Source organism: Morus notabilis, unplaced genomic scaffold (assembly GCF_000414095.1).
Source record: "Morus notabilis unplaced genomic scaffold, ASM41409v2 Scaffold201, whole genome shotgun sequence".
NCBI classification, from domain to species: Eukaryota; Viridiplantae; Streptophyta; class Magnoliopsida; order Rosales; family Moraceae; genus Morus; species Morus notabilis.
In genome coordinates, this window is record NW_010357101.1 from 1 (window position 1) to 14004 (window position 14004).

General features: G+C 37.6%; 2 protein-coding genes across 3 annotated transcripts; both read left to right on the forward strand.

The window, feature by feature from the left end:
* Window positions 1-1599: 1599 nt before the first annotated feature.
* On the forward strand, window positions 1600-4906 carry LOC21402575 (RNA polymerase sigma factor sigA). Of its 2 annotated transcripts, none has more exons than XM_024165284.1 (10): window positions 1600-1791; window positions 2099-2970; window positions 3064-3262; window positions 3376-3468; window positions 3626-3754; window positions 3869-3922; window positions 4029-4106; window positions 4241-4303; window positions 4422-4534; window positions 4626-4906. In XM_024165284.1, exons 2-10 carry the CDS (start codon window positions 2186-2188, stop codon window positions 4732-4734), a joined length of 1623 nt encoding a protein of 540 aa, XP_024021052.1. In that variant the 5' UTR covers window positions 1600-1791; window positions 2099-2185; the 3' UTR covers window positions 4735-4906. The 2 variants fall into 2 exon arrangements, with proteins under 2 accessions (XP_024021052.1, XP_024021056.1); XM_024165288.1 differs by having other exon boundaries at window positions 2146-2970.
* A 5869-nt stretch (window positions 4907-10775) lies between these two features.
* On the forward strand, window positions 10776-14004 carry LOC21402576 (maltose excess protein 1-like, chloroplastic). Its single transcript, XM_010089136.2, has 8 exons — window positions 10776-11372; window positions 11499-11792; window positions 11880-11969; window positions 12064-12165; window positions 12273-12391; window positions 13255-13317; window positions 13419-13480; window positions 13587-14004. Exons 1-8 carry the CDS (start codon window positions 10962-10964, stop codon window positions 13673-13675), a joined length of 1230 nt encoding a protein of 409 aa, XP_010087438.1. The 5' UTR covers window positions 10776-10961; the 3' UTR covers window positions 13676-14004.

A 14004-nucleotide genomic window follows, 5' to 3' on the forward strand; every position in this document is an offset into this window, starting at 1 on the left:
AATAATCACAATTTTTAGACATTTATTTTTTCAACTCCCGCATAATCTTTATTCATTTCACCAATTCGAGTTTAAAATTTAAATTTTACTATAGTAAAAAACTTTCAAAAATAATCATATCTAATTTTTTTATTATAATAAAAGACTTATATAAAATTACATCTAAATTTAAATTAAAAATTTTAATCAGTGAATTAAACGGACTTATAATGTAATTAACTCGATTTGTAAATATGTCTTGATTCTGGCCTGCCCTGTTAAGATCTGCTTGTGCGGTTAAGATGATGATGGTAGATGGGATAGTGGCCCATGTTTTGAGAGTTTTAAAAAGCCCAAGTTGGTTAAGGCTGACGTTTTTTTTATTTTTTTGTTTGTTTTTGTTTCTTTTCTTGTGAAGAGTGAGACAAATGAATTTTATGCGGTTAGAGAAAACATTACAATAAATATCGAGAGCGGGTCTGTGGGATGCGTATGGCTCGTCAAACGCCAAGTATTCCCCCTAGAGCTGTACATGGGTTAAGTTAAAGCATGATAAGATTTTTTTTTATCTCATTTTAAAGTGTACAGGTTGTACATATTTAGTTTAACGATGTTAAAAAAATTTCACAACCTAATGATGTTTGGATTGGGTTGGAGCGATATGGAGTGAGTTGTGTGATCAGTTTTAATGTTTAAAGAATAAAAGTTTAATCCAACATTCAAAATTCATCATCAAATAGAAATAATAATTCTAACATTAGCAATTCAAAGTTCAATACAACATCAAACATGAAGCAAAGTAGTCCATCCAACATCAAACATAATGCAAATATAAATTAGAGGCTTAATTCAAATCTATTCAAACATAAATGAGAGGAGAGACGAAAAGAAATCATCTGCGCCGGAGAGCTTAAGAGTCTAGGTGACTAAGTCGAATGATTGAGGAAGGACTGAAGACGGTCTGGTCAAGGAAGGACTGCAGCTGAAATTTGAAGAGAGTATAAATAAGTTGCCTAGGGTTAGATATTACAAGAGGTAATATTTGTACGGGTTGGGTTATAAGCTCAACCCATAAACCGCCCTAAACACCTCAGGTCAGACATTTAGTGGGCCAAAAAATAAAAAATAATACTATAAATTACTTTTTTCAAATTGAATTAGGGTGGATTAAATTTGTGAATTATTCAGATTTATGTAAAACCCTATTCCCCCTTTTTGTTTTCTTTGAGGGAAAATGGCCTCCGATTTTTCATTTTCTCTTGAAAAAAAAAAAACATATAAAAAAATAATAATAATAATAGAAGTAATAGTAGAAAAACGAGAGAGAGAGAGATGTTTGTTTTGTTGGGAGAAAAGAAATTCCAAAAAAATAAAAAATGGATGGAAATATGAAATGGCAAAGTGCAGACCACTCAAAGCAAAACCCGATATCTGTTCCAGCCAATCGCATCTCATTCTCACACTCCGATATCTTCCTTTTACACGTTATTATTTTCTCTCTCTTTTTTGTTTGTTTTTATTATTATTTATGAATCTCAGAAAACATATAATAAACAATAAAGAAAAGAATAAAAGAATAAATATAAATACAAATAACAGCAAATAAGCAGTGGTGTTGGATGGTATTGGTATTGTTTGTAAATTGGTTGATAAAATTTGTATCAAATTTCAACCACTCTGAGTCTGAGTCTGCAACGTTGGTAAACATCGGGTTCACCGCCTTTTGGTTTTTGCTTCTTTTGAGTTCTTCTTCTTCTTGGGAGTTTCTTCTCTCAACTAACAATTAACTGCTTTCTTCTGGTTTTTGTTCGGGTAAGCAATTGCTTTCTTTCTATATTTGAATTTCTTTCCGTTTTGGTTTTATTTATTTTATTTTTTTGTTGGACAAATTTAATCTTGCATGTTTTTATGTTTGAATTTCTATCCCATTGTCATTTTATCATTAATTATATCAGATGATATGCGTAATGCTGCATAGATTAGAGCTCTGCTCCTGGCTGCCTGCCTGCCTGCCTCCTGAATACAGATTACAGACCACAGACTACAAAGACATATTTTCTTTTGTTTGTTTGTTTGTTTATGGTTTTGCCTAATTATAATGTCCATGGAATTGATGCAGGTGATCATTAGACTAATTGGAATAAACCTTTGATCTGGCGTGTGTAGATAGATAGATACATACATATACACACAACAATATTATCCAATGATGGCCACAGCTGCAGTGATTGGTCTTGGTAGTACGACAACAACAGGAAAGAGGGTGGTGTTCAGTTCATCCTCGTATTATTCGGACGGCTCGGAAAAGCTGTCTTCTTTTCTCAATATGGATCATTCCCAATTCACCTTCACTTCGGCCAACTACCACCTCATTCTTTCTAGAAAGTCCTCCAATTACACTACTCCCAGTTCTCGAAACCACCAACGGTCTATCAGGAGAGCTCTCAAGGAGCATCTTCACGCATCCTCCGCTCCGCCTTGGTTACACGAGGCAGCAGGTCGGGATTATGACGACGATGAAGACGACATCGAAGAAGAAGAGGAAGAGGAAGAAGAAGAAGAAGGAGAAGGAGGAGAAGGAGGAGAAGAAGAAGAAGAAGGAGGAGGAGGAGAGAGCTCAGCCGCTCTAGGCCACTCGGTCGACGCACTGCTATTGCTCCAAAAGTCCATGCTGGAGAAGCAATGGAACCTCTCATTTAATGGGCGCAGGAAACCCGTCATGTCCACAACACAAACATCCAGTACTGATTATAACAACAACAAACCAGTGGTCACTTGTTCCGGGGTCTCTGCCCGTCATAGAAGGAAGAGAGCCTCCGCCAGAAACACCCCCCGAACCCCTGCAGTCACTCCCACCAGCACTCGCTCCACTAACGATTTCAAGGGTTACCTCAAGGGTGTCGTAGGCGCCGACTTGCTCACTCACGCCGAGGTTGTACGCCTCTCCAAGAAGATTAAGATTGGCCTTTCTTTAGAGGACCACAAGTCTAGGTACTTTTTATTAGCTTCCATGTTGCGTGTCTTGTCATGTTGTTATTCACGAAACTTTTATTCATTTCTAACCGTTTGTCATTGGAATTTTAGACTCAGGGAAAGACTAGGATGTGAACCCTCGGATAAACAACTCGCAACTTCATTGAGGATTTCACGTGCTGAGTTGCACTCCAAAATGATCGAGTCTTCTTTGGCAAGAGAGAAGCTGGCCATGAGCAACGTTCGTCTAGTCATGTCCATTGCTCAAAGATACGATAATATGGGCGCTGAAATGGCTGACCTTGTTCAGGTGCTTCTTATTCTGATCCTTAAACTGCATGCGTGTATATTTCCAGAACAGAACTAAGCTAGGTTGTGATGAATTCCCCAAGTAACCTCGTATTCTATCTACCGATCTTGTAGGGCGGTTTAATCGGTCTATTGCGTGGCATTGAGAAATTTGATTCCTCAAAGGGTTTCAAAATTTCTACCTATGTCTACTGGTGGATACGTCAGGGAAGACTGCATTTTCCTTTAAAACGGAAAAGAAAAAAAAAAAAAGGTTCCTCAGTTTCATTGCGTGAAAAAAGAAATTCTCGTCATCATTAACTTTTTCTACAGAACAATAGTGGAAGACCAAGTTTAATCGATGTAATGTGTTGTGTTTTGGCAGGGTGTTTCAAGAGCACTGGTTGAAAATTCCAGAACCTTGAGATTGCCCACACATTTGCACGAGAGGTTAAGTTCAATAAGGAACGCGAAAATTAGACTGCAAGAGAAAGGAATAACCCCATCAATCGATGTAAGTTGTTTGTTGTCTACCTTACTTAGCTTTAAGAGAAATTTCCTTTGTAAAATAGCCCTCTATTAGATTTTGAAAATTCCTGTTACAATGTTTATCCGGTGTTGTATTCAGAGGATAGCAGAATGCTTGAACATGTCCAAAAAGAAAGTTAGGAACGCAACTGAGGTACACTACAAAATCTATTCTGTCGCATTTTGCTCTTATCTTCTTCCTTCCCCTCCCCTATACACGGTTTTGTTTAACTAATACTGATGTGAGGATCAATATGTAGGCAATCAGCAAAGTATTCTCCCTTGATAGGGAAGCATTTCCCTCTTTGAATGGCCTTCCGGGAGAAACTCATCATAGTGTAAGTGCGGTTATGGGCACAAGTCACTGTCAACTCAAAAATAATTTCAAAAATCTACTATTCATCTACCCTTGTGCGCCTTTTTCTTTACACATTTATTGGCCTTTTTTATTCCTTTTTCTTCCCCGGTTCAGTACATTGCAGATAATTGCTCTGAGAACATCCCTTGGCATGGAGTAGACGAGTGGGCACTCAAGGTAAGAGCAAAACGAGGGTGCTTCTCAGTCTTATTGGTTTTGGTTTAGATTAAGAATTTGGTTTCAAGGAAAAAGAAATGGTGTCGATAGCTAATTAGCAAGGTTGGCGTGCGTGCAGGAAGAAGTAAACAAGCTCATAAACACGACACTTGGGGAACGGGAGACAGACATCATACGGCTCTACTACGGTCTGGATAATGAGTGTCTTACTTGGGAGGATATTAGCAAGCGGTGAGTGATGAACAAACATATGAGGCATACTTGGAATTGAATTTCAATCTTCCCTCGAATTAACATTAAAATGCTTCTTTTTCTCTTTCAGCATAGGTTTGTCGAGAGAAAGAGTGAGGCAAGTTGGACTTGTTGCGCTCGAGAAACTAAAACACGCCGCCAGAAGGAAACAAATGGAGGCCATGCTTGTCAAACATTAAATTTAAACATTTGTTACTGTACAAACCATACAAAGACTGTATATATACTAGCATACGAGAGAGGAAATTTGTAATCTTCATCTTGTTTTCTTATCTTAATATTCATTAGAATACGAGTATTTAATGGGCATACTGACCCAAACTTTCGATAACATTAGAAAGAAACACTGACTAAGAGCTTGTAAGTTGATGCATTCTTTTCGTTTTCAAAACGAATTAATCAATGCTGACTAGCATTCGATGTTAGACTTGGTATCGGTTATAGTTTACACATGGAAAGAAAAAAAAAAAAGAAATCACAAAATCAATCCAAAGTCTATTCTTACGTATGTAAGTCGCACCCATGCTCGCGACCAATGAAAAAAGAAAAAGAAAAAGTCGTGAGAACCAGATCAGCAGCAACAATTACTCGCAAATGGCGGCCTCGCGACGAGCAGAGGACGTCGATGCAGATACCTCTGGATTTGGCAGAATGGCGTGGGACAGGTTCATATAAGTTTTTTCGAGGAGGGTATCCTGAGTTTCACGAAGGAGAGGCGTTATCTGGGTTTCGAGGAGGAAGCGATATTAGTTTAGTGGGAGCTTCACAAAAATAGAGAATAAATCTTAGAGAGAAGAGCAACAATGATTTTACAATTTGAGTATGATGTGGTAAAATGTTTCTTTTGATTTCAATTTTTAGATATATTGTCTATGTCCGGTTTATTGGATTATGTCAAATCCTGGTTGAGTATGATTATGTCCGGTTTATTTAGATCCTGGTTGGGTATGATGTGATATATATTGAGTATTTGAGTGTGTTTGTTGTTGGATTATGTCAAATCCTGGTATGCTACTGCTTATGGGCAAATTTTAAAGAACTTTTAAGGTTGTTTGTGACTAGTGGTGCAAGTTCGGGCGGCGGGTATGTCCGGTGCCTAAAAATTTTCGGGCACGGCGGGCAGGTGCCATTCGCCGCCCGTCCAGGGTATTTTTCGAGCACGGCCTCGGGCAGCCTGAAAATATTCATTCTCCCGACTGCCTGACGCCGTGGAGAAGTCATTCCTCGCCGTCCGTCGGATTTTTTTTTGAATTTTCTGGGGTAACCCGAATGTGCCCGAATTTTTTTGACCATTGCCCGAATTTTGCGCCTTGCCCGAAAATGCCTGAATTTTTTTGACCGTTAGCCCGAAATCCGCCAGAATTTTGAACCCAACGGATCTTTTTGCCAACCCGACCCGCCGCCCGATTTATGCCCAAAATTTTGAACCCCAACGCCTATATTTTTTACCGTTGCCCGAATCCTGCCCGACCACCCGATTGCCCGAAAATGTTACTAGCCGTTGGACCTGAATTTTTGAGGGAAAATTTTTTTTTTTCAAGTAAACAAATTTCCTATAAATACCCCCCCAACCATTTTCTTCACCCAAAAACTCTCATTCTTTCTCAATTTCTCTCAATTTCTCTTAATCTCTCTCAAATGTCTCTCAAATGTCTCTTAATCTCGTTTAAATCTCTCTCGATCTCTCTTAATCTCTCTCAAAGCGCTCTCAATCTCTCTTATTTTTCATAATGGCTTCTTCTGGTTACGGTGGTGATATTCCCATTGATGCTCAATTCAACATCGAATAAGGGCAATTTCTTAATGTTTTTCAAACGCATGAACCGCAAACTACGGAAAGAGTTGTTGAGAAAACTGCAAATCCGACCCCTGGTGGACGTACTAGAGGTCGGGGACGTAATGGTGGTGGCACTGGTGGCCGTGGAGGAGAGGCAAGCGGTAGTGCTAGTGCAAGTGTTGCAAGTTCTAAGAAGAAATGCAAGCGCACCTCAGCAGTTTGGGAGCACTTCAACACATTCGAGGACGTCGACAATAACGGTAACATTAAATACGTAGCTCAATGTAAATATTGTGGTGAGAAATTACAAGGTAACACTATTTACGGCACTACACACTTAAGAAGACACTCTGAAAAGTGTCTTCAAAAGCAAGGAGGCGGAGCTAATCTCCGCCAAATGTAATTATCGTTTGACCGCCAAACCGGTGGTCTAAGCACGTGGAAATACGATCCGCAAGTTGATCGTATGGAAATGGAACAATTAATAGCCACATTAGATTAACCACTAAGTTTTACTGAACAAAGAAATTGACTGCGTTATATTAAAATTGTACATTATCCTAATGCACAATTTTTTTCTAAAACTACTCTTAGGAAATATGCATTAAAATTGTATAAATAAGAAAAGGAAGCATTAATCAACCTTCTACACTCTACTAGTGGTTGCATTGCGTTAACGGTGGATATTTGGTCTGCCATTGCCAACAATGATTATTTAGCTGTAACCGAACATTCTTATAAAGGTTTTGATTTGGATAAGAGAATCTTAGGTTTCAAATGTGTTAGAGGATCACATACTGCCAATTTAATATATAACACAATTTTATCTGTTATTGATGAATATAGTTTAAGAGATAGAATAATTGTCATAACATTAGATAATGCAACTGCAAATAGTAAAGCAATATAACTTTTTGAAAATGATTTAAGTTTATTCGGTAATAATGATATATTTCACCAACGTTGTGCATGTCATATAATTAATTTAATAGTAAAATCCGGTTTAAAATCAATATTAGGTCATATTAAAAGAATTAGAGATAACATTGCTTGAATTCAAGGTAGTAGAAATTGACTGCGTTATATTAAAATTGTACATTATCCTAATGCACAATTTTTTTCTAAAACTACTCTTAGGAAATATGCATTAAAATTGTATAAATAAGAAAAGGAAGCATTAATCAACCTTCTACACTCTACTAGTGGTTGCATTGCGTTAACGGTGGATATTTGGTCTGCCATTGCCAACAATGATTATTTAGCTGTAACCGAACATTCTTATAAAGGTTTTGATTTGGATAAGAGAATCTTAGGTTTCAAATGTGTTAGAGGATCACATACTGCCAATTTAATATATAACACAATTTTATCTGTTATTGATGAATATAGTTTAAGAGATAGAATAATTGTCATAACATTAGATAATGCAACTGCAAATAGTAAAGCAATAGAACTTTTTGAAAATGATTTAAGTTTATTCGGTAATAATGATATATTTCACCAACGTTGTGCATGTCATATAATTAATTTAATAGTAAAATCCGGTTTAAAATCAATATTAGGTCATATTAAAAGAATTAGAGATAACATTGCTTGAATTCAAGGTAGTAATCAAAGAATTCAAGATTGGTTTAGATTTCTACAAGCATGTAATCAAAATCCTAGAGCATTAGCCTTAGATATGCCCATAAGATGGAACTCCACTTATATAATGCTTGAACAATGCATCCCCTATAAAGATGCTATAACAAAGTATGTTAGTGCAAAATTAGAACCAGGATTTATAGATGAAACTGATTGGCAAGTTGCCAAACTCTTGTATAACTTTTTAGGTAGATTTCACGAAGTTACCATAAAGCTTAGTGGAACTTATTACCCAACGTCACCATTAGCGTTATGAGAACTTTTAAAAGTGTCTATTTTATTTAGTGAATTTAGGACACACGAGGTTTTAGGAGTTCCTATCGCCTCTATGGAAAGCAAGTTTAAGAAATATTGGTCTAAATTACCCATGTTGTATGGTTTCGGTGTTATTTTCGACCCTAGATTAAAATTAGAAGGTTTAGAAAGTGGATTAGATAACTTAGGTGAATTTTTAGCCATCGACACTACTGACCAATTTCCTATTATAAAGGAAAAAATATTTTCTCTCTATAGCTCTTATGAAAGTAGGTTTAGAAACACCCCTCGTGTTTAACAACCGTAACAACGAGACGACAATCCGCATTCATTCTTGAATGTTTTCGGGTTGTCTAAGAAGAAGAAGAAGACGACGACTCAAGGTCAAGAAGAATCTGGGAGTGGATCTTCGTCAAGAGATGGCGGCAACAGCGGCAGATTCAACGAGTTAATGGCGTACCTGAGTGAGGGCTTAGTTGTATACAGTAGTGAAATGTTTGATTTGGTTCAGTGGTGGAGGGCACGAGCATTAACTTGGCCGATCCTAACACGACTTGCAATTGATATTTTTTCAATCCCGGTCTCCACGGTTGCAGCCGAACAAGCATTCAGTACAACCGGCCGAATACTTGAAGAACGGAGAAACACATTGCAACAGGATATTGTTGAAACTTTGGTGTGCATCAAGGATTGGGATCATTCGGACCAACGCTTACACGATACAATCTCACCGGCAAGCTAAGAATAGATCGACAAGTTTAATAGATTAACTTTTAATTTTCAAAACGATTATTCTGCTTCAAATTAAATTTTATTATTGTAATTTGTAAATATTTATTTACTTTGTAATTTCTAATTTGTATAGTGTTATTGTAATCTTGTATAGACTTTGTAAGTTTGTCAAATTTGTAATTCGTCCCACAATGATTGCACTCTTTTTTCTTTACCAAGTTTTTATCCCAATTAGGTTTTTCTTGGTAAGGTTTTTAATGAGACAATCATGAATTAAAATTTTAAAAATCAATGAAGAAATAATTTTTTTATATAGTTCGTGTGATCATTTCAAATTTCAAATTGTACACATTATAATTATACAAATACAAATTATACAATATAAAAAAAGTTTAAAAATTCAGGCAGCCGGTCGGGCATCGGGCAGCCCGACCGGGCACGGGCAGCCACCTCCTGCCTGAAGCCCGTCCATGGTGAAATTTGGGTCGGGTCGGGCAACCTAAATTTTCGGGCAGTTCGGGTTCGGTACTCAGGCAAAAATTTTGACTTTTCGGTGGTCGCGGGCGGCCCGTCCAAAGTTTTAGTACTATTTGTGACTGCTTTAGGGGTTGTTCTTTTGGAACAGAACTCAGAAAAAGTTTGAACTCGAGTTACAACTTTATTTAAGTTTATGTTCTTTTGTAAAACTCGAGTTTAAACTTGAGTTTGAACTCGAGTTAACTCGAGTTTAGAACTAAACACGAGTTCAAATTTTCCCTTCAACTCAAGTTTATAAACTCAAACTCAAGTTAATGAACAATATTTTTTTATTCTTAAAAATGTCATAACTTTTTCGTTTTAATTCCGATTGAGATGATTTTTTTTCTATGCATTCACAACGAAAAGACGAATAAAACTCCACCCATATACTCTATTAAAATTTTTCATCACCATTGAGTTTTTATTAAAATATATCTAAATACAAATTTAAGTTTTGACTCAACCAAACACAAACTCGAAAATATTCTCAATTCAAATCATAACTCAAATATGCATATCTAAACAGAAACTCAAGTTACAACTTTAACTCAAATTAGAACTCAAACTCAACTTAAGATCATCACTCAAATCACCCTAATTCAAAAATGCAAAAGAACAACCATCAAGAGTGTTTTGCTTTTGTACCTGAGCTTTGGGCCATCATCAATTTCATTCTTATTGTTTATGAAAATGGTTGGCACAAGCTTTAGTTAGAAAGCGATTCATTATGGCCATTTTGTAGATTGAGTGGAATAAGTTTTCTTGTACATATAAAGAGGCTGGTTGTTGTTATTTGGTAACTGTTATAGAGGAAGGAGAAATAAGGTAAGGTTTCCTATGAGGTGATAATTAAGTGGCAGTGTGATAAATGTGAATTTATCAAAATTATGTTATTTGGTAACTGTCACATAAGTTTATTCATTAGCTTATTCTCTTTCTTCGTGTTAATAATAAAAGGAGCTTGAATGTGGCCCATAAGCAATATGTTAATACGGAGAATCATTAAAATAAATAAATAAATAAATAAAAAGAAAGAGAGAGAAGGATTTTGGATCGAGATTGTTTGATTGGATCAGAAAACAAATATATATATATATATATATACCTGTGTCTTATGGCAATTGGGATTTGGGACGGGGCAATGGCATGGCGTAAACGTAACAAAGAGGAATTATCAAATATCATACAATTTTTTCGGAAAATATCAAAAGGGATGAGAGCCACGTGGCATGTTGTGGAGAAGGTGAGATGCAGACGCAGATGAACACGTGAAGATGCACATGAATATGTATGCCCACAGCCCATCCATGAGAGAGTGTGTGTGATACAATCGTACTGATCGAGTTCAGTTATTTATATTACAACCTTCCATCTCCACTTTCACAGGCATAGGCATAGCATTCCTTCCTTTTTTAAAAAAAAAAATAACAAAACAACAAAAAAGAAAAAGAGTGACTGAGTGAGTGAGAAAGAGCGAAAATGGCTATGCCGCACACCCACAGCACCACCGCCATTGCTAACCGCCAGCTTCTCCATTCTCCTCCTCCTCCTCCTCCTTCTTCTTCTTCTTCGTCTATTTGTCTCTCTCTTTCCAGAAACAATCACAATTACAATTACAAGAAAGCTTTCTCTTTGACTTTGAATCCCGATAATCTGCCGAATTTCCGTTTAAGACATCCCAATCTCGTCCTCCTACGGAAGCCAATTCCCTCTTCCTGCTCCTCCACTTCCTCCTCCTCCGACAGATTTGGGGAATGGGATTCGCTGACGGCAAAGTTCGCGGCTGCTTCGAACATCCCGTTTCTGCTTCTCCAACTCCCGCAGATCATCCTCAACGCCCGCAATCTCCTCTCCGGCAACAAATCCGCCCTTTTGGCCATCCCCTGGCTCGTATGTTTATGTTTGTGTTTAATTGATGATTCATATTCATTCATTCTCTCTCATAAATCAAATCATAATACACACATGACACGATTGATTGATTGATTGATTGATTGATTGATAATACACTTACAGGGAATGTTGACCGGGTTGCTGGGAAACCTGTCTCTCCTCTCCTACTTTGCGAAGAAGAGGGAGAAGGAGGTGATTGTCGTACAAACGCTGGGGGTGGTCTCTCAGTATGTCGTTTTCGCGCAGCTCGCCATGGCCGAGGCCATGCCTCTCTCTTACTTCCTCATCACCTCCGCCGTCGTCGTCGCAGGCCTCCTTGTCAATTTCCTCAACTACTTTTACTTGCTCAATCCTCCTTCCTTCTGGCGTTTTTGGGAAGATTTTATCACCGTTGGTGGCCTCTCTGCTCTCCCACAGGTCTAAGCATTCTCAAGTCTTCTCTCAAACACAAATCTCTGTTTAATGTCAAACATCAGTCAGATTATGTTACGCTTACTTTTGCAGGTTATGTGGTCCACATTCGTCCCCTACATTCCAAACACTCTCCTGCCCGGGGCTTCCGCTTTTCTCGCAGCTCTCACCGCTGTTGTTTTGGTAATTGAACCCCTTTTTTTTTTTTTTTTTTTTGTAATCTTCATGAATGAGTGAACGACTGAATTTGTTTAAATTCTGTGGATTCGCTTCGCAGGCTCGAATGGGGAAACTATCGGACAAAGGCATCAAATTTGTGGGAGCTATATCTGGTTGGACTGCCACCCTTCTCTTCATGTGGATGCCTGTATCACAAATGGTACCAAAATTATTATACGTCTCCTTTGTGTTTGTGTCTTTGTCTCCGAAAATCCAACATCCAAGTTTCAAATGTTCACATTCATTTATGTGTGTTGGTTGTTTCAGTGGACGAATTTCCTGAATCCTAACAACATCAAAGGCTTATCGGCTTTCTCCATGTTACTTGCCATGATTGGCAACGGACTCATGATCCCCCGTGCCCTTCTTATTCGCGATTTCATGTGGTAATTAATGCTTCTTCTTCTTACTTTTTTTTTTTTTTTTTTTTTTTTTTTTTATTTTTTTTTTTTTTTTTTCAATTTTATCGTTTGTTTCCTTCCCATAGAATGTATAAAACCTGTTTTCTTTTCCTTCCAACAAAAGTAAAGTAAACGGCATTAGGAGCATAACAGCATTTAGCATGTTCATTTCTTTTGATACACACAGCATATGCATATCTACTTGTAGTTCCATAAAAGCTTGTGTTAATTGCTAGCTAGCTTAGCTATGGACAACCAAATAGCTCCCTCCTAAGTCCCACCTGACAGTAACAGAGGCCTTATTTCAAACTTCTGAGACAGCCTCATAATTCACATCTCAAATCAGCGCACTTCCAGCGAAAAAAAAAAAGCCTTATTTCTTTCAGATCTTGGGTATGATGATGGCTCATCTCCTAAAATGTCCATGGAAACTCATCTCAGGCTCATGCCAACATTTGTTTGTCAGTATGGATTTTATGTGTCTCTTGTTGCCTCCTGTCACCGTGGCTTAGTGCATGATGTTGAATGCATAAGTCTATGACAACTGTTTCTTCCTGTTGGCTCTTCTGCTCTTGTTGACAAAGCCAGCAGTTGGCTCTTCTGCTCTTGTTGACAAAGCCAGCACCACGTAAATCAGGCACCATGTCTGTAATTCATAAAATTATTACGCACTGGTAATAAGGTTAAAGGTTATAAAATGAATGAAAAAATTCATCTGAGACTGGGAGCAACGACTACGCTCACGGGCGTTAAGATTGTGTTATTAAGGTTTGATGATGCCCTTATCTCTTGACCTGCCTTAGAGGCTTTAACAGTTGGGATTTGTTTTTTTGGTTACATGATTACAGGTTCCTTGGCTCTTCTTGGGCTTCTTTCTTTTATGGATATGGGAATATCGTGTGCTTGTATTGGTAAGGCTTTTTATCTTTGCAGTCATGACTAATCTAGTCTAATGTTGTTCTGGGATGGTGGATTGATTTGAATGAAGCGTGAAACTTGTGGCGTCTTTCAGGTTCAACAGCATCAGCAGAGAATTCTTTTTGGCAGCGACGGCTGGTTTATTTTTATGGATAGGTGGTCACCTCTCTATCATGAATCATGATATCAGAAAATTAGTAAGAACATTTCTCATGTGACATATTCTAATGTTTATGATGCTATTATACGTTCTTACCAACAGGAATGGCTCTATGGAGGGACACCGTGGTTCATGGACATAGCTCGCCCTTGACGTCGTTGAGAGAGTTGGTTTTCGGAGCTCAAGTTTGAAGGCCTTCGTTAGCCTTTCTATTACCATTATTCGGTATTGATTAGTAAACCAAACGCCAAAAAACTTAAAGACGCAAGCTCTTCTCAGCGGGCATGGCATGGCAATTGGCATATGACACACTCCTTAATCTGCAACTCTGTCATGTCTTTGTTCATTTTTCATTTTACATAAAAAGATAATACAATATGATAGCTAGCTATATGACAGTAATAATTTTGGTGAGGGAATTAGAATCATTTGTATTGTAATGCTCAAAAGGAATTTGTTTAACTTATGTTACACGCTTCGATTCAGTGAAGTTGTTTAGTTACTTACTGCCTTAACCATA